Here is a 25259-nt window from a genome sequence, read left to right on the forward strand (position 1 = left end):
CAAACAACGAATTTGACAGATCAATGTGATTTTTTTAATTGAATGAAAGTATCTAAATTGCTTTCAACACCTTAAGGACATGCGCACTGCATAGACGGGTTGGCTGACAACATCATGAAAATGATGCGCACACATTGACGTGGAGGAAGCCATGCTTTGTTATGATTCTGATTTAATTGCTTGTAACCCAGTTGAAGTTATTCAGATAGGTAATTCCAAAGTCAAAAAGGAACTTGGCGCAAGATAAAAAATGGGTTGTATTTACAAGAAATATTAGATTTCATTCAGATTAATATGTAGATTTACATGGGATTTATGTAATTGCTTGTAACCCAGTTGAAGTAATTTGGATAGTTAGTTCCATAGTGAAATATCAACTTGGAGCAAGATTTTTTTTAAATGTTGTACTTAAGGAAATATAAGATTTTAATTTAAATTAATATTTCGATTTCAGGTACACTACATAACCAAAAGTATGTGGACACCTTCTTGTCGAACATCTCATTCCAAAGTCATGAGCATTAATATTGTGTTGGTCCCCCCTTTGCTACTATAACAGCTTCCACTCTTCTGGGTAGGCTTTCCACTAGATAATGGAACTTGCTTCCATTCAGCCAAAAGAGCATTAGTGAGGGTCGGAACTGATGTTGTGCGATTAGGGCTGGCTCGCAGTCAGCGTTCCAATTCACCCAAAGGTGTTTGATGGGGTTGAGGTCAGGGCTCTGTGCAGGCCAGTCAAGTTCTTCCACACCGATCTCAATAAAACATTTCTGTATGGACCTCGCTTTGTGCATGGGGGCATTGTCATGCTGAAACAGGAAAGGGCCTTCCCCAACTTCCCCAATACAGTTCCAAGATGGCGAAGCAGTCAGACGTCTTTGTCTTGTCTTGTCCCATGTACATATCTTTTTATATCTTTTTATTCGCATTCTTTTGAATATTTTTCCTAAACCTCATGTGGTGTGGATCTGTTTTTTTTCCTAAAGTATTTCTACTTACATTGGAACTGGAATTCCTCAACTGAAGCTAGCTAGCTAACTAGCTACCAGCTATCAGTCAGCTAACTGCTAGCGGTCATCAGCTAACCTTCAGCTCGGAAAGCTCTCGCCGAAAGCTCTCGCCAGTTCGTACAACGCGTTTCAAACCAGAGCATAACGGACATATTTTTCTCTCCATATTTCCGGATTCCTACAGCAAACTCTGAACCTTTTCATCTGGACCATCGCAGCTAGCTAACCGCAACCTGGGTTGACTACTCCTGGCTAACGTTTCCGTCCCGGAGCAAGCACCAATTAGCCTGGAGCTAGCCCATGAGGGCCTGGTGAGGGCTCCTGGGCTACTCCTGAAGCTCACTCCTCTGCTACAATATCCGGACCCCTTCTACTGCTGGTACGGGGCACGGAACCCCGCCGATCCTTCATGACTGGAATACCGACATAATCTGCCCCTCAGGCGCGACGTCCCCTGAAGGCCCATTCTGCTAACCGCGGCCTGCTAGCTATCTAGAGCATATTGGACTGTTAGCTGATCCATCGGCCAGTTTCTTGGACCACTATACCCATTTTGCCAATTGGATTTGGACCCCTCTGCTACTTGGAACCCTACTAATTCCACGACTGGTCTATCGACGTCACCGAACGAGGAGGCAAAAACAGACTTTCCCCCATCGCGACGTCCCTCTAAGGCACTTCTGCTAACTTGCTAGCCCTGGCCTGCTAACTGCTAGCTTATTAGCCCTGGCCTGCTAACTGTCTGAATCGCCGTGTCCCCAGCCAACCCAACCACTCACTGGACCCATACGATTCACTTGGCTGTGCATGCCTCTCCCTAATATCAATATGCCTTGTCCATTACTGTCCTGGTTAGTGATTACTGTCTTATTTCACTGTAGAGCCTCTAGTCCTGCTCAATATGCCTTAACCAACCATGTTGTTCCACCTCCCACATATGCGATGACATCACCTGGTTTAAACGTCTCTAGAGACTATATCTCTCTCATCATTACTCAATGCCTAGGTTTACCTCCAATGTACTCTCTTCCTACCATACCTTTGTCTGTACATTATGCCTTGAATCTATGCTATCGTGCCCAGAAACCTGCTCCTTTAACTCTCTGTTCCGAACGAGCTAGACGGCCAGTTCTTATAGCCTTTAGCCGTACCCTTATCCTACTTCTCCTCTGTTCCTCTGGTGATGTAGAGGTTAATCCAGGACCTGCAGTGCCTAGCTCCACTCCTACTCCCCAGGTGCTCTCATTTGTTGACTTCTGTAACCGTAAAAGCCTTGGTTTCATGCATGTTAACATTAGAAGCCTACTCCCTAAGTTTGCTTTATTCACTGCTTTAGCACATTCTGCCAACCCAGATGTCTTAGCCGTGTCTGAATCCTGGCTTAGGAAAACCACCAAAAACCCTGAAATTTCCATCCCTAACTATAACATTTTCCGCCAAGATAGAACTGCCAAAGGGGGCGGCGTTGCAATCTACTGCAGAGATAGCCTGCAGAGTTCTGTCTTACTATCCAGGTCTGTACCAAAACAATTCGAGCTTCTACTTCTAAAAATTCACCTTTCCAGAAACGCTTGCTATAGACCACCCTATGCCTCCAGCTGTGCCCTGGGCACCACATGTGAATTGATTGCCCCCCATCTGTCTTCTGAGCTCCTGCTGCTAGGTGACATAAACTGGGACATGCTTAACACCCTGGCCATCCTACAATCTAAGCTTGATGCCCTCAATCTCACAAAATTATCAATGAACCTACCAGGTACAACCCCAAATCCGTAAACACGGGCACCCTCATAGATATCATCCTAACTAACTTGCCCTCCAAATACACCTCTGCTGTTTCAACCAAGATCTCAGCGATCACTGCCTCATTGCCTGCATCCGTGATGGGTCTGTGGTCAAACGACCACCCCTCATCACTGTCAAACGCTCCCTAAAACACTTCAGCGAACAGGCCTTTCTAATCGACCTGGCCGGGGTATCCTGGAATGACATTGACCTCATCCCGTCAGTAGAGGATGCCTGGCTATTCTTTAAAAGTGCCTTCCTCACCATCTTAAATAAGCATGCTCCATTCAAAAAAATTGAGAACCAGGGATAGATATAGCCCTTGGTTCACCCCAGACCTGTCTGCCCTTGACCAGCACAAAAACATCCTGTGGCATTCTGCATTAGCATCTAATAGCCCCCGTGATATGCAACTTTTCAGGGAAGTTAGGAACCAATATACACAGGCAGTTAGGAACGCTAAGGCTAGCTTTTTCAAACAGAAATTTGCATCCTGTAGCACTAACTCCAAAAAGTTCTGGGACACAAAAGTCCATGGAGAATAAGAGCACCTCCTCCCAGCTGCCCACTGCACTGAGGCTAGGAAACACTGTCACTACCGATAAATCCACAATAATTGAGAATTTCAATAAGCATTTTTCTACAGCTGGCCATGCTTTCCACCTGGCCTCCCCTACCCCGGTCAACAGCCCTGCGCTCCCCACATCAACTCGCCCTAACCTCCCCCACTTCTCCTTCACCCAAATCCAGATAGCTGATGTTCTGAAAGAGCTGCAAAATCTGGACCCCTACAAATCAGCCGGGCTAGACAATCTGGACCCTCTCTTTCTAAAATGATCTGCCGAAATTGTTGCAACCCCTATTACTAGCCTGTTCAACCTCTCTTTCGTATCGTCTGAGATCCCCATAGATTGGAAAGCTGCTGCTGCAGTCATCCCCCTCTTCAAAGGGGGAGACACTCTAGACCCAAACTGCTACAGACCTATATCTATTCTACCCTGCCTTTCTAAGGTCTTTGAAAGCCAAGTTAACAAACAGATTATTGACCATTTCGAATCGCACCGTACCTTCTCCGCTATGCAATCTGGTTTCAGAGCTGGTCATGGATGCACCTCAGCCACGCTCAAGGTCCTAAACGATATCATAACCGCCATCGATAAGAGACATTACTGTGCAGCCGTTTTCATTGACCTGGCTAATGCTTTCGACTCTGTCAATCACAACATTCTTATTGGCAGACTCAACAGCCTTGGTTTCTCAAATGATTGCCTCGCTTGGATCACCAACTACTTCTCCGATAGAGCTCAGTATGTCAAATCGGAGGGCCTGTTGTCCGGACCTCTGGCAGTCTCTATGGGGGTGCCACAGTGTTCAATTCTCGAGCCGACTCTCTTCTCTGTATACATCAATGATGTCGCTCTTGCTGCTGGTGATTCTCTGATCCACCTCTACGCAGACGACACCATTCTGTATACCTCTGGCCCTTCTTTGGACACTGTGTTAACTAACCTCCAGACGAGCTTCAATGCCATACAACTCTCCTTCCGTGGCCTCCAACTGCTCTTAAATGCAAGTAAAACTAAATGCATGCTCTTCAACCATTCGCTGCCCGCACCTGCCCACCCGTCCAGCATCACTACTCTGGACGGTTCTGACTTAGAATATGTGGACAACTACAAATACCTAGTTGTCTGGTTAGACTGTAAACTCTCCTTCCAGACTCACATTAAACATCTCCAATCCAAAATTAAATCTAGAATCGGCTTCCTATTTTGCAACAAAGCATCCTTCACTCATGCTGCCAAACATACCGTCGTAAAACTGACCATCCTACCGATCCTCAACTTCGGCGATGTCATTTACAAAATAGCCTCCAACACTCTACTCAACAAATTGGATGCAGTCTATCACAGTGCCATCCATTTTGTCACCAAAGCCCCATATACTACCCACTGCGACCGGTATGCTCTCGTTGGCTGGCCCTCGCTTCATACTCGTCGCCAAACCCACTGGCTCCAGGTCATCTACAAGTCTCTGCTAAGTAAAGCCCTGCCTTATCTCAGCTCACTGGTCACCATAGCAGTACCCACCCGTAGCACGCACTCCAGCAGGTATATCTCACTGATCACCCCCAAAGCCAATTCTTCCTTTGGCCGCCTCTCCTTCCAGTTCTCTGCTGCCAATGACTGGAACGAACTGCAAAAATCTCTGAAGCTGGAGACTCTTACCTCCCTCACTAGCTTTAAGCACCAGCTGTCAGAGCAGCTCACAGATCACTGCACCTGTACATAGCTCATCTGTAAATAGCCCATCCAATCTACCTCATCCCCATACTGTATTTATTTATTGATCTTGCTCCTTTGCACCCCAGTATCTCTACTTGCACATTCATCTTCTGCACACCCTACCATTCCAGAGTTTAATTGCTATATTGTAATTACTTCGCCACCATGGCCTATTTATTGCCTTACCTCTCTTATCCTACCTCATTTGCACATGCTGTTTATAGATTTTTGTACTGTATTATTGATTGTATGTTTGTTTATTCCATGTGTAACTCTGTGTTGTTGTATGTGTTGAACTGCTTTGCTTTATCTTGGCCAGGTCGTAGTTGCAAATGAGAACTTGTTCTCAACTAGCCTACCTGGTTAAATAAAGGTGAAATAAAAATTTAAAATTAAAAACTGTTGCCACAAATTTGGAAGCACAGAATCGTCTAGAATGTCATTGTATGCTGTAGCGTTAAGATTTCCCTTCACTGGAACTAAGGGGCCTAGTCCAAACCATGAAAAACAGCCCCAGACCATTATTCCTCCTCCACCAAACTTTACAGTTGGCACTATGCATTCTGGCAGATAGCATTCTCCTGGCATCTGCAAAACTCAGATTCGTGAAGCGTCGATTCATCACTCCACTGCTCCAGAGTCCAATGCCCCGTGAGCTTTACACCACTCCAGCCGAAGCGTGACATTGCGCACGGTGATCTTAGGCTTGTGTGCGGCTGCTTGGCCATGGAAACCCATTTCATGAAGCTCCCAACTAACAGTTATTGTGCTAACGTTGCTTCCAGAGGCAGTTTGGAACACGGTAGTGAAAGCTGCAACCAAGGACAGACGATTTTACGCGCTGTGTGCTTCAGCACTCGGCTGTTCTGTGAGCTTGTGTGGCCTATCACTTTGCGGCTGAGCCGTTGTTGCTCCTAGATGTTTCCACTTCACAATAACAGCACTTACAGTTGACCGGGGCAGCTCTAGCAGGGCAGAAAATTGCCGAACTGACTTGTTGGAAAGGTGGCATCCTGTGACGGTGTCACGTTGAAAGTCACTGAGCTCTTCAGTAAGGCAATTCTACTCCCAATGTTTGTCTATGGAGCGGGGTGGCAGGTAGCCTAGTGGTTAGAGCATTGGGCCAGTAACTGAAAGGTTGCTAGATTGAATCCTCAAGCTGACAAGGTAAAAATCAGTCGTTCTGCCCCAGAACAAGGCAGTTAACCCACCGTCATTGTAAATAAGAATTTCTTCTATACTGACTTGCCTAGTTAAATAAAGGTTAAATAATAATACCTTTTTTAAATAGAAAAATATTGAGATTTCATGGCAGTGTGCTCGATTTTATACACCTGTCAGCAACGGGTGTGGCTGAAATAGCTGAATCCACCAATTTGAAGGGGTGTCCACATACTTTTGTGTATATACTGTAATTGATCTACTTGCTTGTAACCCAATTGAAGTAATTTGGATATAATGTTCCAAAGTGAAAACTCAACTTGAAGCAAGATAAAATTGTTTGTATTTACAGGAAATACTTGTTTGTATTTGTTATTCATTAGATTTAACCAAAGAGAAATTAGGTTGAGTGTCGAACGAAATAGGTTGCACCAACTGGAAATACAGGTTTGGTAATAATCAAATAAAACAGTTGGCATTGAATCCTATGTTTGGTTTCAACAAATGTAGTATTTGAAACCACTAGAAATCATTGTTTTTGGTTGATCCAAAGACATTTTTTACAGTGTATGAAGACGGTAATGTTGCTAAGAATATCCGAGAACAAACGTAACTTATACAAGAGGCCCAGTTTTACTACTGTAGTCTTGCTGAAAGTGTCTGCACTCTGCTCTCTTTCCAGTCCCAGGGCAGGCAGGCCAGGGGACACTTCAGTGCAATGAAAGACATGATTCAAATCTCTAAATTCCTCCCTTGACTTTGACTCCCTCCCAATCCCAGCATACAGTATGTACAATAAAACACGCTATACTGTAGGGTCAATATTGACCCAACTGGTGCACCATAGCCAGGAAACCTGGGGAGAGAAACTGTTGTTTTCACCAACCACCTGTGTAGAGAGTGGAAGGGGTGGAAAGCCCCAGCAGTAGTCTAACCTAACTAACGTCTCAGTGTAATAGAGGCTATCAACATGATGGAAAGATATATGATATCCTATAGTGAGTACCCTTCCAGTCTCTCAGGGTACAATATAGCTTCATATTCTATACTTAGAGCTTGGTGTTAGACATCAGATCTAGACCCAATGTCCCTGTAGATTTGACTCCAGAAAAAACTCTGACATGTAAGCTGCAAATCAGTGATAACACAACACAGCCTGTGTGTGGCTGGTTAAACTGTCTATACTGCTCCCCTGTAGTTGAATAGAAATATAATTTCCCATCTCAGGACATTGACGTGAATGGGAATGCCCAATCTAGTAATTCTACTTCTATGGTTGAATATAGCAGATGGAGCTCATCTGGTCCAGGAAGGTAGAGATGTGTCCCATTAATATCTCCTTTCTCCTGAAGTGTGCAATAGGGTGACCACATGTCCCGGATTGTGCGGGAGAGACCCGCATTTTGTCCCTTTGTCCCGCAACCAAACAATCATGTCTGGCATTTTATCAGCACATTCAAATACCACTAATATTCAAAAAAGTTGATTTGTCCCGTATTTCAGTCAGACATTCCAACCTGTATATTTTGCAGCAGAGAGGAAGAGGCGAAGCTAGAGGTTTCACTCTCGACAAAATGGGCTTATTTTGGACCTAAACCTTTTGGCCTGCCTTCACGCCTTTGGGACAAGGATTGCCATAGTTAGGGAGGAGACATCAGGGGAGGCTGCTGAGGGGAGGACAGCTCATTATAATGGCTGGAACAGAGCAAATGGAATGGCATCAAACACATGGAAACCATGGAAACCATGTGTTTGATGTAATTGATACCATTCGACGAGACCGTCCTCTCCAATTAAGGTACCACCAACCTCCTGTGTCAGATACAGATCTCTGTTAGCAGTCACCGTTGCGCTTTTGACAAGATATAGGTCTATATCACAAGGTTGCGTTACTGGTGATGTTAAACAATTATCCAATCATTGTTGAGATCTGATATTCTACACAGCGCAGCGCAAGGCGAGACGTAGACCAACGTAATATCTTCAACCAATCACATTTGTCAAATCCTTTCAGTCTAAACTCCAGCTAAACTTGGAGACCATTTAACTACTTACAAAATGCATGCTTCTTTCGAAGAGTTACAAAAGTAAGTAAATAGCCGTATTAGACAAAATATATACGTGATTAGACTGAAAAGATATGTGATTTCGTCAAACGTGTGAGGCTCTCCATGCTCATTAAACATATGTCTGCTACTAGACTCAATTTGTTTTTTAAAGTCTCCCCTCTTAACTGTTTTACATTCCCTGAGACCAACAACAAATGTTTCCTTGGCCAAGTATTCTGAGATTTTCATAAAACAGACACACATTTGGTATTTCAAATTTTGCGCGAGGAAAAGGAGTATAGGAGTTTTAAAAGTTATAAAAGGAGTTTTTTTTGGGGGGGGATTCTGCCCAAAAAATGTATTCACTGTCCCGGAAAATCATCCATTTGTCCCGCATTTGGGTATTTTAAATGTGGTCACCCTAGTGTGCATTCGTTCAATACTTCCCATAAATCTAAATGCATTGAATTGTGGAGGCCTGGGAGAGTGGGAGTTTCCACCATGTTTTTACACCACAAATGTCTTTTGAAATCAGTGAAGGGAAGTGAATACGCGCACACTGCGAGTAAGGAGAGATCATTGGGACGTACACAGTGTCTGCTGATCATTACACATGACATGACAGGTACACACACCGGCTTTTCCCAGAGTAGATAAGAAAAACATGCACCATGTAGTAACAGGTCAGATTACACTTTCAAGTGTAAAACTGAGCAACGACCAAACCCCAACACGCCCTTTTTGCAACCCCTCGGGCTCAGACACTTCAGCTCCCACCATCCATCCACAGTGCCCAGCTGCCATCTTACATTTGTCAGCAGGCATAAGAGCCCTGAGCACAAGCACACACACCACGTACGTTGTTACGTCCTCACTACCAGCTTGGAATTAAGCTCATCCGGGAGGAAGGGACTCGTGATCCTAGATTGTTTGCATTTGGCTGTGGGGTGAAATGGAGCAGTGGCTGACAACTCTCAGGCTACAGCAGCTGCTGCCTCTATAGTCACCGCGTCTCCCTCACACCCACGCAAACACACACACACATCTCCCTTCACCGAAGCTCTGTACAGTCATATCACAGCTAAGCTTCGAAGATTCAGCAGGCCTCCCACATGACATACTTTGAAGAAACTAATTAGTGAGTACACTGTCACACAGTAACAACACTAATTTTGCCCTTGCTTCTTGCTGGACATTTTCTTATTTTTGTAAATGTTTATGAGGCTCCAAATTGTTCCCACAGACAGAACTAGAATAATTGAACCTGTAAATATGGTACCTTGGGCTGGGAGATGGGGATAGAGCCACCAGTCAGGGGAAATCCTAACACTGTCTAAATCATATGTTTATATTATATCTATATAAATATAATATACTATATCCTTCCTGCTTACTAGCAAAAACTAAAGCAGGAAGCACCAGTGTCTCGATCAATGAAAAAGTGGTCAGATGAAGCAAATGCTAAGCTACAGGACTGTTTTGCTAGCACAGACTGGAATATGTTCCGGGATTCTTCCGATGGCATTGAGGAGTACACCACATCAGTCACTGGCTTCATCAATAAGTGCATCAATGACGTCGTCCCCACAGTGACTGTACGTACATACCACAACCAGAAGCCATGGATTACAGGCAACAGCCGCACTGAGCTAAAGGGTAGAGCTGCCGCTTTCAAGGAGCGGGATTCTAACCCGGAAGCTTATAAGAAATCCCGCTATGCCCTTCGACGAACCATCAAACAGGCAAAGCGTGAATACAGGACTAAGATCGAATCGCACTACACCGGCTCCGACGCACGTCGGATGTGACAGGACTTGCAAACTATTACGGACTACAAAGGGAAGCACAGCCAAGAGCTGTCCAGTAACACGAGCCTACCAGACGAGCTAAATAACTTCTATGCTCGCTTCGAGGCAAGTAACACTATAACATGCATGAGAGTATCAGCTGTTTCGGGCGACTGTGTGATCACGCTCTCCGCAGCCTTTAAACAGGTAAACATTCACAAGGCCGCAGGGCCAGACGGATTACCAGGACGTGTACTGCGAGCATGCGCTGACCAACTGGCAAGTGTCTTCACTGACATTTTCAACCTCTACCTGTCTAAGTCTGTAATACCAACATGTTTCAAGCAGACCACCATAGTCCCTGTGCCCAAGAACACTAAGATAACCTGCCTAAATGACTACCGACCCGTAGCACTCACGTCTGTAGCGATGAAATGCTTTGAAAGGCTGGTCGTGGCACACATCAACACCATTATCCCAGAAACCCTAGACCCACTCCAATTTGCATACCGCCCCAACAGATCCACAGATGATGCAATCTCTATTGCACTCCACACTGCCCTTTCACACCTAGACAAAAGGAACACCGATGTGAGAATGCTATTCATTGACTACAGCTCAGCGTTCAACACCATAGTGCCTTCAAAGCTCATCACTAAGCTAAGGACCCTGGGACTAAACACCTCCCTCTGCAACTGGATCCTGAACTTCCTGATGGGCCGCCCCCAGGTGGTAAGGGTGGGTAACAACACATTCGCCACGCTGATCCTCAACATGGGGGCCCCTCAGGAGTGTGTGCTCAGTCCCCTCCTGTTAACTCACTGCAGGGCCAGGCACGACTACAACACCATCATTAAGTTTGCCGATGACACAACAGTGGTAGGCCTGATCACCTACAACGATGAGACAGCCTATAGGGAGCTCAGAGACATGACCGTGTGGTGCAAGAACAACAACCTCTCCCTCAACGTAATCAAGACAAAGGAGATGATTGTGGACTACAGGAAAAGGAGAACCAAGCACGCCCCCATTCTCATCGACTGGGCTGTAGTGGAGCAGGTTGAGAGCTTCAAGTTCTTTGATGTCCACATCACCAACAAACTAACATGGTCCAGCACACCAAGACAGTCATGAAGAGGGCACGACAAACCTATTCCCCCTCAGGAGACTGAAAAGATTCAAAAGGTTCTGCAGCTGCACCATCAAGAGCATCCTGACTGGTTGCATCACTGCCTGGTATGGCAACTGCTCGACCTCCGACCGCAAGGCACTACAGAGGGTGGTGTGAATGGCCCAGTACATCACTGGGGCCAAGCTTCCTGCCACCCAGGACTTCTATACCAGGCAGTGTCAGAGGAAGGCCCTAAAAATTGTCAAAGACTCCAGCCACCCTAGTCATAGATTGTTCTCTCTGCTACCACACGGCAAGTGGTACCGGAGCGCCAAGTCTAAGTCCAAGAGGCTTCTAAACAGCTTCTACCCCCAAGCCATAAGACTCTTGAACATCTAATCAAATGGCTACCCAGACTATTTGCATTGCCGCCTTCTAAGCTGCTGCTACTCTCTGTTATTATCTATGCATTGTCACTTTAATAACTCTACCAACATGTATATATTACCTCAATTACCTTAACACCGGTGGCCCCTCACATTGACTCTTTACCGGTACCCCCTGTATATAGCCCTGCTTTTGTTATTTACTGCTGCTCTTTAATTATTTGTTATTCTTATCTCTTACTTTTTTTTAAGGTATTTTCTTAAAATTGCATTGTTGGTTAAGGGCTTGAAAGTAAGCATTTCACCTGTTGTATTCGGCGCATGTGACAAATAAAATTTGATTTGATCTTCTGTATAACCCCTCTAAATTGTCACAACACAACTGATTGGCTCAAACGCATTAAGAAGGAAAGAAATTCCACAAATGTACTTTTAACAAGGCACACCTGTTAATTGAAATGCATTCCAGGTGACTACCTCATGAAGCTGGTTGAGAGAATGCCAAGCGTGTGCAAAGCTGTCATCAAGGCAAAGGGTGGCTACTTTGAAGAATCTCAAATATAAAATATATTTGTTTAACACTTTTTGGGTTACTACATGATTCCATATGTGTTATTTCATAGTTTTGATGTCTCCACTATTATTCTACAATGTGGAAAATATTAAAAATAAAGAAAAACCCTTGAATGATTACGTGTATCCAAACTTTGACTGGTACTGTATGTGTATATATATAATATATATTAAATCATTTGAAAATGTAAGTGGACAGGATTGGACAATTACAAGTCCTGGTTATTATTTGAAACAGACATGATGCAATGAGTTAATTTGCACGTGCACCATTGCTGAAGTACTTGTGTTGCGAATTCATGCAAATATTTTTCATTAAGATAGGCTATTTATAGGTGATTTATTCAACCATAACTTTGTATAAAAAATTATCCTTAGAAATAACTTTCATTAACTTGCCGAGGTTTCTTCACCGTGTTGTTGTAACTATCTTCTTAGATCGTAGTTTCGCTTTACTCCCACCAATCTCAAAGCGCTACCCTGCTCGTCGTCACTTTACTCCGGCCGGTCCGCTTGTTCAGGTTCATCTGTACTCTGTGTGTGTTTTACATGTTTACTCTTCTCTTTTCTATATTGGAGTAATTAAAAAAAAAAAAAAGTAGAACAACAAAACAGCAAAGTCTTTAAGACAAATTGGGCTTTTCTTCACCGATATACTTAGTACAAATTGATGCTCGTTTTCTAGCTAGATGAATTTCCCCTTTGTTCCATTAACTCTTTAGTATTCGATAGAATGGGAAATGCTGGTCTCGCGAAGAACAACAAGGGCCAGTCTCTCCGATGACGTAAATCAAGGGTACCCATTGACGTAGGTGGAATCCCTGCATGTGATGTAGATCAGATCTGTCGATCAGATCTGTCGATCTCCGGGACATCCAAGCGAAGAAAAAATTAAGCAAGTTTCTAAAAATAGTTTGCGGAAGAATAGCCCATTGTTGTGTCTGATGTCTGTAGCCAGATAGGGCAACACCCTCGCTTTCAAGTTTTATGTCACTTTCTTTTGCCTATGCGTTCTCATCGTGTCTCATACTGTGGCTTAAACATAACCAGCTAAATAAAACATATGTAAATAAATAGATATCCTGAATGTTGAGCTTTTTAGTCATGCTTTTTAGTGTTATGTTAGAGTGTCCATTTCTTTACTAGATTTGTGTGCATTGGGTATATGTTGTGTATTTGTTAGATATTACTTGTTAGATATTACTGCACTGTCATAGATAGAAGCACAAGTATTTCGCTACACTCGCAATAACATCTGCTAAACACGTGTATGTGACCAATGCAATTTGATTCGATTTTGCTAAAAATACTTTTTTTCCTATAAATAGTTGATTTATTTTGGCAATGTAACTACATTTTTGTAGGTCTAGACTATGGAGTTCATGTTTTAATCCAATTTGAACAACTCCATTATTTGAGTTTGAATCATAACTGTAATTTTCAAGGCTACTAGCTTGAATATGTTCCTTCCTTGAAGATACCTTGAAGACTTTCCTTAATCAATGAATAATTCGTTTTTCGAATACATTTACCTTGTTTCCTCTGACCTAAACCAAAGTTACATGAAACTAAATGAACACATGTATTTATTAACAGACATACAAATACATGATTAAATAGATGAATCAATAGGTTAAAGGTAGTCAAGTGCATCTTGACCTCGGTTACCTACAGTGCCGTCTAGTAAGAACATATAACTGTCTAATAACTTGCATCAGCAGTCCAGCATCCCATAGTGAAACATGATAAGGACAATGGTGACCGAATCCTTCCAATGGCATGGAGGAATTCTAGTATGCTCTCCAGTATCTTCTCCAATATCCCTCCACATGGTTGCCAAAAGCAGGAGTGGCAAGAGGGGGGAGAGGGGTAGTTGGGGGAAAGAGGGAAGAATTTAACAATCGATCAAACAATAAGTAAAATATCTAATATCTATTGATTTAGATGTGGTACCTGAAAGGAATCAACCTATTGACATATGTTGATAGGTTCTCTTGACAGCAGTTGAGGAAAAGGCAAAGCTCAAAATGTGTTGACTAGATGTTTTGCCCCTCCCTCATTATAAAGTGTATTGGGTTTATTTTGATATGGGTGCATGATTAACAACTGGTGCTCAACATCATGGCTGTATATCACTCTAATCAATCAACAAGTGGGGGAGTCACACACGAGAACCCAACATAGTGCAGCGTGTGATTTATGAGTGTACTTGCCTAGAACTCAGTGCCTTTTGGACACTATATCAAATAACTCACCAGTAATATCTGATAGCCACACACTATTATGTGATATTTTCCATTAAAGCAACCATGAATTTATTGTGATAAAAGTAAAAAAAATGTGATACCTTTTCTGCAGTGTTCCAAATGCACAGGTACCGTGCCTCGTGCTATAACTAATTTGTCTTTGAGTGTTTGATGTCTAGCTCCATGAAACGTACCCAGCAGCTGCTTGGAGCAGGCACTATCAGAGACGGCCTGTGTCTGGCCAACGGCACCAAGGGTCCATATCAGTGTGGCTGTGAATGGGCATGGGAGACGAGGGACTCAAGTTACAGGGGCATTTCCCCTGTCTCTAGACACAACTATGGGCAGAGAGAGAGCGAGAGAGAGGAGTGAGAGAAAGTCAGAGTCTGGGAGAGACGGGAAGGGAGTCAAGGGTGGGCAGAGAGAGAAAAGGGGGAAAGAGGGGGTGTGGGGAGCAGAAAGAGAGAGGGATAGGGAGGGTCAGGTTCTGGTAGCGAACTTCTCAATGTATCGTCGTCCCCCCTGGCCCGCTCCACTCCCTAGACTATATCAGGTTAGCATGGGGTGTTTAGAGCTTCACTTATTTCAGTAAGTCAGGCAGATGTTATAGAATTGATAGTGTTGTGTTTATTCTGCAGGAAATTGAGAGCTCTTTTCAGCCTTCCATCACCATCACGGTTCTACCCCGTCAGGTGAAAAGCATCTTGGTTATGACAGTTCAAATCTGGGCTCTGCAATTGGTAATGGTGCATTTGGATAAATAATTCAACTTAGTCAAAACCCATTAACTATTATTCCTTGATTAAAGCAAGTAATCTGTATTTCAATCTATTGAGAATTCACAAATGTCCTTCACACAATAACAAACTCATACAGTGTATCAACAATTGAAGCTGACCAGGTGGGTAAAATCAGCTTTGATCCAACTGAATAGTATCCATTGAACTGTTTTCCCCTTTGACTGACAGGGAATTTGTACATTTCTTGCTGTATTTTTAAACTGGATGCTTCCCTCAGCTTTAGCGTTATTACATGCACTGCAAGATGTCATTACAAGGCCAATGAGAGATGGCTGTTCCAAATATCTTTGCTTGAACTTGACAAGTTGTGCAGTATTTGTCTCGTCTTTGAAGGATGAGCACTTCAAACCATGATTTTTGAAGTGAAGCCTGTAGCAAGCCATGCACCAAGAGAGAATCTCACAAATTGTCCTAGAAATATTTCTTCCCAAGATTACGCAGCATGATAATCCCAAATTCCCAACACAAATCATGCTCCATCAGTACTATTGTAAATATTCAGTGAGAGTTTGAGAAGTCAAGGGGCCCCAAGTGAGCGGACCACCTTCATACAGATCACGTTACTCGTCACATACTTCTCTTTTTGGTGGAGTATACCACGTACTCTATGGTACACATGTAGATACACATAGGTACCATACGCCAGTTTCACGTGACCTTTAGAAGGGTGGGGTGTGTATTTCTAGATTAACGGCCCAGGCTACTTCAGGGGTATCAGACTCCAGTCCTAAGGGTTCTCGTTTCAGCATCCCTCCTTAATGACTCAATTAACACTTGTTTGCTCATTAAGACTAAACGTCCTACCTGACAGGCGGCGAATCGCATCTCTGCATGTCTGTCAGACATATCAGTGTGGATGACGGATCACCACCTCAAGCTGAACCTCGGCAAGACGGAGCTGCTCTTCCTCCCGGGGAAGGACTGCTCGTTCCATGATCTCGCCATCACGGTTGACAACTCCCTTGTGTCCTCCTCCCAGAGTGCTAAGAACCTTGGCGTGATCCTGGACAACACCCTGTCGTTCTCCACTAACATCAAGGCGGTGACCCGATCCTGTAGGTTCATGCTCTACAACATTCGCAGAGTACGACCCTGCCTCACACAGGAAGCGGCGCAGGTCCTAATCCAGGCACTTGTCATCTCCCGTCTGGATTACTGCAACTCGCTGTTGGCTGGGCTCCCTGCCTGTGCCATTAAACCCCAACAACTCATCCAGAACGCCGCAGCCCGTCTGGTGTTCAACCTTCCCAAGTTCTCTCACGTCACCCCGCTCCTCCGCTCTCTCCACTGGCTTCCAGTCGAAGCTCGCATCCGCTACAAGACCATGGTGATTGCCTACGGAGCTGTGAAGGGAACGGCACCTCCATACCTTCAGGCTCTGATCAGGCCCTACACCCAAACAAGGGCACTGCGTTCATCCACCTCTGGCCTGCTGGCCTCCCTACCTCTGAGGAAGCACAGTTCCCGCTCAGCCCAGTCAAAACTGTTCGCTGCTCTGGCACCCCAATGGTGGAACAAGCTCCCTCACGACGCCAGGACAGCGAGTCAATCACCACCTTCCGGAGACACCTGAAACCCCACCTCTTTAAGGAATACCTGGGATAGGATAAAGTAATCCTTCTAACCCCCCCCTTAAAAGATTTAGATGCACTATTGTAAAGTGGTTGTTCCACTGGATATCATAAGGTGAATGCACCAATTTGTAAGTCGCTCTGGATAAGAGCGTCTGCTAAATGACTTAAATGTAAATGTAAAACTAAACAATGTTGTTACTAAACAGTGTAATGCAAAGAAGCAAATCTCCAATTGGCGAGGCTATTTTAGGTGACATGGGTAATATAATTTATATTTCAGCCTATTTTGTCCTTTCACGAGCAGCGCTACTTTGGAACACATCTCCTAGCTATACTGAACAAAAATAAAAATGCAACAATTTCAAAGATTATACTGAGTTACAGTTCATATAAGGAAATCAGTCAATTGAATAAATTCATTAGGCCCTAATCTATTTCACATGACTCGGAATACATATATGCATCTGTTGGTCACAGATACAGTACCTTAAAGAAAAAAGGTAGGGGCATTGATCTGAACACTAATCTGATGTGACCACCACATTGCACAGATAAAAATCACAACCATGAACATTTTTCAAATATACAGTGCATTAGGAAAGTATTCAGATCCCTTGACTTTTTACAGCCTAATTTGAAAATGGATTCGTTTTTTTCCCTCAACAACCTACACACAATGCCACATAATAAGAAAGCAAAAATATTTGTAGATTTTTTTTCAAATGTATTAAAAATAAAAAACTATGACATTTACATAAGTATTCAGACCCTTTCCTCAATACTTTGTTCAAGGACCTTTGTCAGCAATTACAGCATTGAGTAGCCTTTGGTATGATGCTACAAACACCTGTATTTGGGGAGTTTCTCCCATTCTTCTCTACATACCCTCTCAAGCTCTGTCAGGTTGGATAATGAGCGTCTCTGGCTGGGCCACTCAAGGACATTGAGACTTGTCCCGAAGCCACTCCTGGTTTGTCTTGGCTGTGTGCTTAGGGTCGTTGTCCTGTTGGAAGGTGAACCTTCGCCCCAGTCTGAGCGCTCTGGAGCAGGTTTCCATCAAGGATCGCTCTCTATTTTGCTCCGTTCTTCAATCCCTAACCAAGGCCCATCTCCCCTGATTGCGCAGTTTGGCCGGGTGGCCAGCTCTAGGAAGTCTTGCTGGTTACAAACTTCTTCCATTTAAGAATGATGGAGGCCACTGTGTTCTTGGGGACCTTCAATGCTGCAAAAAAAATGTTGTAACCTTCCCCAGATCTGTGCCTCGACACAATCCTGTCTCGGAGCTCTACAGACAATTACTTTGACCTCATGGCTTGGTTTTTGCTCTGACATGCACTGTCATGCACTGTCAACTGTAGGACCTTTTATAGACCAGGTGTGTGCCTTTCCAAATCATGTCCAATAAATTGAATTTACCACAGGTGGACTCCAATCAAGTTGTAGAAACATCTGAAGGATGATCAATGGAAACAGGATGCACTTGAGCTCAATTTCGAAAACCTATGTAACTAAGGTATCTGTTTTTTATTTTTAATAACATTTGCAAAAATGTCAAAGCTTTGTCATTATGGGGTATTGTGTGTAGATTGATGAGGATTTTTTAAAATGTAATACATTTTAGAAAAAGGCTGTAACGTAACAAAATGCGGAAAAAGTCTCTCAGTATGTCTCTGAAGCAAAGGAAAAATGTTCTGGTTTGCACCATGTGCCTCCTTCGCATAGAGTTGATCAGGCTGTTGATTGTGGCCTATGGAATGTTGTTCCACTCCTCCTTAATGGCTGTGCAAAGTTGCTGGATATTGGCAGGAACTGGAACACGCTATCATACATGTCGATCAAGAGCATTCCAAACGTGCTCAATGAGTAACATGTCTGGTGAGTATGCAGGCCATGGAAGAACTTGGACATTTTTAGCTTCCAGGAATTGTGTACAGATCTTTGCGACATGTGGCCATGCATTATCATGAGGTGAGGGCGGCGGATGAATGGCATGACAACGGGCTGCAGGATCTCGTCACGGTATCTCTGTGCATTCAAATTTTCATTGATAAAATGCAATTGTGTTCATTGTCCGTAGCTTATGCCTGCCCATATTGTAACCCCACCGCCACCATGGGGACCTGTTCACATCTGCAATACACTTGCCCACACAACGCCATACACATTGTCTGTCATCTGCTCGGTACAGTTGACACCGGGATTCATCCGCGAAGAGCAAACTTCTCCAGCGTGCCAGTGCCCATCGAAGGTGAGCATTTGCCCACTGAAGTCAGTTACAACGCCAAACTGCAGTCAGCTCAAGACCCTGGTGAGGATGATGAGCGTCCAGATGAACTTCCCTGAGATGGATTCTGATAGTTTGTGCATAGTTTCTTCGGTTGTGCAAACTTACAGTTCCATCAGCTGTCTGAGTGGCTGGTCTCAGACGATCCCACAGGTGAAGAAGTCGGATGTGGAGGTCCTGGACTGGAGCGGTTACACGTTGTCTGAGGTTTGAGGGCGGTTGGACGTATTGCCAAATTCACTAAAACGATGTTGGAAGCGGCTTATGTTAGAGAAATTAACAATCAATTATCTGGCAACAGCTCTGGTGGCCATTCCTGCAGTCAGCATGCCAATAGCACGCTCATTCAAAACTCGAGACATCTGTGGCATTGTGTTGTGTGACAAAACTGCACATTTTAGAGTGGCCTTTTTATTGTTCCCAGCACAAGGTGCGCCTGTGCAATGATCATCAGCTTCTTGATATGCCACACCTGTCAGGTGGATGGATTATCTTGGCAAAGGAAAAATGCTCAGTAACAGGGATGTAAACAAACGTGTGCACCAAATTTGAGAGAAATCAGCTTTCTGTGTGTATGGAAAATGCCTGATCTTTTATTTCAGTTCATGAAACACGGGACCAACACTTTACATGCTGTGTTTATATTTTTGTTCACTGTAGTTCTAGTGTTGCAGTCATTTTAGGGAAACTCCTGAAGACCAGGGCTTCGTCCCAAATGGCACCCTCATTTGGCCTACTTTGGACCTGTCTCTGAGCTCCGTTGGGAGACTCACAGCCATTAACACCAATGGCCAACAAACACAAACCTGTTAAGTATGACACACCACCACTATGACAGCTGCCCAACTGCCATAGACACCCTTTATAAAAGTACATTCTGTCACGTACAGCGATAACCTTCTGGTAACTGACCTTGAGAAAGTCAGTGTTACGTGTGCTCCCTCTCCGGCCTCTAGGTCACCAGGCTGCTCGTTATGGCGCACACCTGTCACCATCTTTACGCGCACCTGCGCGTCATCAGACTCACCTGGATCCATCACCTCCCTGCCCTATATATGTCACTCCCTTTGGTTCCTTCCTCAGGTGTTATTGTTTCTGTTCCAGTGTTTAGTCTGTGTGTTGTTCGTGGTTCTTGTTTTATGCTACATTTATTTATTAAAACACTCACTTCCTGAACTTGCTTCATGACTCAGCTCACATCATTACAGAATAATGCTTCACCTAAGGGAAGCATCAGGGGGTGTTTTTTTGTCAGGTGGAATGACGTCGGGTCCAGGAGCCGCTACGGGCTTTCATGCCTCAGCCGGCTCGTCGGGCTTCCTCTCTGGCCTCTAGGTCACCAGGCTGCTCATTATAGCGCACATCTGTCACCATCGTTACGCGCACCTGCTCGTCATCAGAGTCACCTGGACTCCATCACCTCCCTGATAACCTGCCCTATATATGTCACTCCCTTTTGGTTCCTTCCCCTGGCGTTATTGTTTCTGTTCCAGTGTTTAGTCTGTGCGTTGTTCGTGTTTTTTGTTTTATGTTGCATTTATTTATTAAAACACTCACTCCCTGAACTTGCTTCCCGACTCTCAGCGCACATCGTTACAGGCAGAGATAAGAAATTGCTGTCTTTTTAAAAGATCTCTTACCATGGTAGATACATGAATACACATACTGTAGGCTATACATTTATTTCTTTAAAGAGAAAAGCCAGGTCTCTTTTTTTCTTGAGGACCGCATCTCAGTAGTTGTGGTTTGGAAGCAGTCTCACTAAGCAGAGAGATTAGGTTAGTGATAATGAGGAAGTGCTGCTTGTGACAAAGTGTTAAAGGCCCAATGTAGCTGTTTTTATATCAATATCAAATAATTTCTGGGTAACAATTAAGTACCTTACTGTGAATGTTTTCAATCAAAATGCTAAAAAAAAATATATATATATAGCTTCTTAGCAAAAGCAATTTCTCAAGCAAGAATTTTGCTAAGACTTAGGAGTGGTTTGAGTGGGAAAGGGAAAACAGAAAACTAGCTGTTATTGGCAGAGGTTTGGTATTCTTTCTTATTGGTCTTTAAAAGAATTTACCTGATGTCACCAGGCAGGCCAACACTGCATCCCATCAAAACCACCTGAAATTTCAGTCTGTCTTTCGAACAGCTACATGAAAAGGGCATTATCATAATTTTCACAATTTCGCAGTATTATTCCAACCTCATAGTGTAAATATATGTAAAACACAGAAAAATCTAATTTGACTGCACTGGGCCTTTAAGTGAGGTCGGGCAACGCAAACGATACCCTCAGCTGTCTGAGCTGTATCCTCTACAAGAAACTTGCTGAGTAGGTGAAACATACTTAGATTTGACAGTGAACGGCATTATATAGCGACACAGACTATTGGCCTATCACGTTAATCAATATGGGTACAAAAACATTTGTGTGAAAATGCTATAGAAAGCAGATAAACAAACAGGAGATCTATTACTGTGCTGAGACATAACAATAAGGCATACAAGTAATCAAACTCATGGAATACTATGGAATTATACATAACTAATACAAACAGATACAAAATGTAATAGCAATGTAATATAAAGCTTAACATTAAGGGACTTACTCAAATCAACACAAGCCTGGGATAGTTCTGAGTTTGTTATGGAAATGAGTAGAGTATCAATGTTAATCAATGGCTACTAGTGTTTCAGGAAGAAATTCAGACATGAAGAATGTTTTTACGCAAATGTTGGTTCCTTTATGGCAGTGGTCCTTCAGCAGTCAGTGGACCTCTGCTCCTGGGTGAAGTTTCCCCTAGGTACAGATCTAGGATAAGCATCCACTCACCCAATCCAAACCTGTGGCTCAGTTGGTAGAGCATGGTGTTTGCAACGCCAGGGTTGTGGGTTCGATTCCCACGGGGGGCCAGTACGGACAAGAAAAAAAAAAAAAAAAACAAGTATGGTATGAAATGTATGCATTCACTACTGTATGTCGCTCTGGATAAGAGTGTCTGCTAAATGACTAAAATGTAAATGTTAACCATTAGTGGGGAAAATGAAAAACTGATCCAAGATCAGTGTCAAAGGGCAACTTCACCCTACACCCCGGACCTCTTCAGTCTCAGTGCTGCAGCCCACCTTTCCTCTACTTGAGGTGGAAGAAGCCTGATGATTTGGCAGGAGCAGCCATCAGCATGTTGGCTTGGTTCTTGTGTGTGATGTGGATCTGAACACAGGGTGGAAAATTCAGGAGGTTTTATAGTCATCCTAGTCTACAACAGTGTTTCTCTTATCCCCATACCCTCTTGTGGTAGGCAAACATTTTTGTCCTATCTCTGCACGGACACACCTGATTGAAGTAATTCAATTATTATCGAAAGTCAGGACAATCCTTATCCGGCAGGTAAACTTTGAATTTTTATAGCATTATTTGAGATTCATTTTAATTTAGGGGAATTTTATAAGGGAAATACTTGTTTTGGAATTGTTTTAATATTTGCAATATTATTAATTTCCATGTCCACTCTACGACCGGAAATGCCCTTGTCCAGAGCAAAGGATCCCAATTTCAAACTCTCAAAAAATGTGTTTAAAATTGTATAAACTGGCAATAATTAATATTAACTGAAAAAAGGATCTTATGTCTTTTCTTGCAATAGCCCTCTAAAACTTTAAATAATATTGATCTCAAAACTGTGATTCCTAAAAATGTTTGGTCCCCCCAAAAATTGGTAAACTCTTGTCAGATTTGTCTAAAATCCTAAATGATTCAGGAATGAGCAGGGTCAGCTCCACAATAAGGACCATTTCTTCATGTCCTCATTACATGTAGTGCAACAAGACCGCTCATGGTCTGTAAAGTTCTCTACTTTTAATACATTTAAAACAAGCAATATTGAAATCACCATGGTCACAACCATAAACTGTCAACTCCATCTCCTTGATAGGATATACATTTTGGTTCAGATATGTTTATTTATTTTAGGGTTTATAGTCATACAGCAACGGAGGAAAAACAAAGGGATAATGTTTGCTTTATAAAATATTGTTTTATGTTCTTTCTCTAGAAAAACATGCCAAAATGCTAACGAAATTAGCTCTGGAGCATAATATAGTGGTATAAAATGAAACAAAAGTAAGTTTGGAGAGTTGTACTAAACATTTGAATAATCTGTTAGAATTAAACAAATCAAGGCCTTCAAACACTTGTTGAACTATATAAAAATTAAAAGCCTTTTATAGCATCAAACGGAGTTGACATAAATCCATTTAGTTGCATTTTATGGATATTTTTTGGAAGAATTAGGATGTTGTTCCTTTACATGGTGTGATAGGTGATACTTTGGTCTATCAAAATATATACAGTTGAAGTCAGAAGTTTACATACACCTTAGCCAAATACATTAAACTCAGTTTTTCACAATTCCAGACATTTAATCCTAGTAAAAATTCCCTGTCTTAGGTCAGTTAGGATCACCACTTTATTTTAAGAATGTGAAATGTCAGAATAATAGTAGAGAGAATGATTTATTTCAGCTTTTATTTCTTTCATCACATTCCCAGTGGGTCAGAGGTTTACATACACTCAATTAGTATTTGGTAGCATTGCCTTTAAATTGTTTAACTTGGGTCAAACACTTTGGGTAGCCTTCCACAAGCTTCCCACAATAAGTTGGGTGAATTTTGGCCCATTCCTCCTAACAGAGCTGGTGTAACTGAGTCAGGTTTGTAGGCCTCCTTGCTCGCACAAGCTTTTTCAGTTCTGCCCACACATGTTCTATTGGATTGAGGTCAGGGCTTTGTGATGGCCACTCCAATACCTTGACTTTGTTGTCCTTAAGCCATTTTGCCACAACTTTGGAAGTATGCTTGGGGTCAACGTCCATTTGGAAGACCCATTTGCAACCAAGCTTTAACTTCCTGACTGATGTCTTGAGATGTTGCTTCAATATATCCACATCATTTCCCTTCCTCGTGATGCCATCTATTTTGTGAAGTGCACCAGTCTTTCCTGCAGCAAAGCACCCCCACAATGATGCTGCCACCCCCGTGCTTCACGGTTGGGATGGTGTTCTTTGGCTTGCAAGCCTCCCCCTTTTTCCTCCAAACATAACGATGGTCATTATGGCCAAACAGTTCTATTTTTGTTTCATCAGACCAGAGGACATTTCTCCAATTAGTACAATCTTTGTCCCCATATGTAGCTGCAAACCGTAGTCTGGCTTTTTTTATGGCGGTTTTGGAGCAGTGGCTTCTTCCTTGCTGAGCAGCCTTTCAGGTTATGTCGATATAGGACTTGGTTTACTGTGGAAATAAATACTTTTGTACCCGTTTCCTCCAGCATCTTCACAAGGTCCTTTGCTGTTGTTCTGGGATTGATTTGCACTTTTCGCACCAAATATGTTCATTTCTAGGAGACAGAACGCATCTCCTTCCTGAGTGGTATGACGGCTGCGTGGTCCCATGGTGTTTATACTGGCATACTATTGTTTGTACAGATGAACGTGGTACCTTCAGGCGTTTGGAAATTGCTCCCAAGGATGAACCAGACTTGTGGAGGTCTACAATTGTTTTCTGAGGTCTTAGCTGATTTCTTTTGATTTTCCCATGATGTCAAGCAAAGAGGCACTGAGTTTGAAGGTAGGCCTTGAAATACATCCACAGGTACACCACCAATTGACTCAAATTATGTCAATTAGCCTATCAGAAGCTTCTAAAGCCATGACCTCATTTTCTGGAATTTTCCAAGCTGTTTAAAGGCCAGTCAACTTAGTGTATGTAAACTTCTGACCCACTGGAATTGTGATACAGTGAATTATAATTGAAATAATCTGTCTGTAAACAATTGTTGGAAAAATTACTTGTGTCATGCACAAAGTAGATGTCCTTATTGACTAGCCAAAACTATAGTTTGTTAACAATAAATGTGTGGAGTGGTTGAAAAACGAGTTAATGACTCCAACCTAAGTGTATGTAAACTTCAGACTTCAACTGTATATATTTCACATTTGTGTTAATATTAAGACAAATATTTGTGAATATTTGAGATTGGTCCGTCTTTCAAGAATCGCTGAATTAATGAATCACCAAGACCTTGATTAGTTGTCTGGTGTGTCAGTGGAGGGCTAGAAAAAAATGTGTCTGGTCTGGTAAGGGTTGGGAAATGCTGATCTCCAGTACATCACATTGTATTTCTGAAACAAAATAGAGTCAAGCGACTTGGCCCA

General features: G+C 43.0%; 1 protein-coding gene across 5 annotated transcripts in view; it reads right to left on the reverse strand.

The window, feature by feature from the left end:
• Positions 1 to 20716: 20716 nt before the first annotated feature.
• LOC106565409 (diacylglycerol kinase alpha) overlaps positions 20717 to 25259 on the reverse strand; it is a 31985-nt gene continuing 27442 nt past the window's right edge. For 3 of the 5 annotated variants that reach the window (XM_014132512.2, XM_014132510.2, XM_045691589.1), the window contains exon 24: positions 20717 to 22258. In XM_014132512.2, coding sequence (XP_013987987.1) covers positions 22178 to 22258 — 81 coding nt within the window. In that variant the 3' untranslated portion in view covers positions 20717 to 22177. The remainder of the gene's footprint in view (positions 22259 to 25259) is intronic. The other 2 variants (XM_014132509.1, XM_014132508.1) reach the window with 2 other exon arrangements.

The sequence above is a fragment of the Salmo salar genome, chromosome ssa12, assembly GCF_905237065.1.
Source record: "Salmo salar chromosome ssa12, Ssal_v3.1, whole genome shotgun sequence".
NCBI classification, from domain to species: Eukaryota; Metazoa; Chordata; class Actinopteri; order Salmoniformes; family Salmonidae; genus Salmo; species Salmo salar.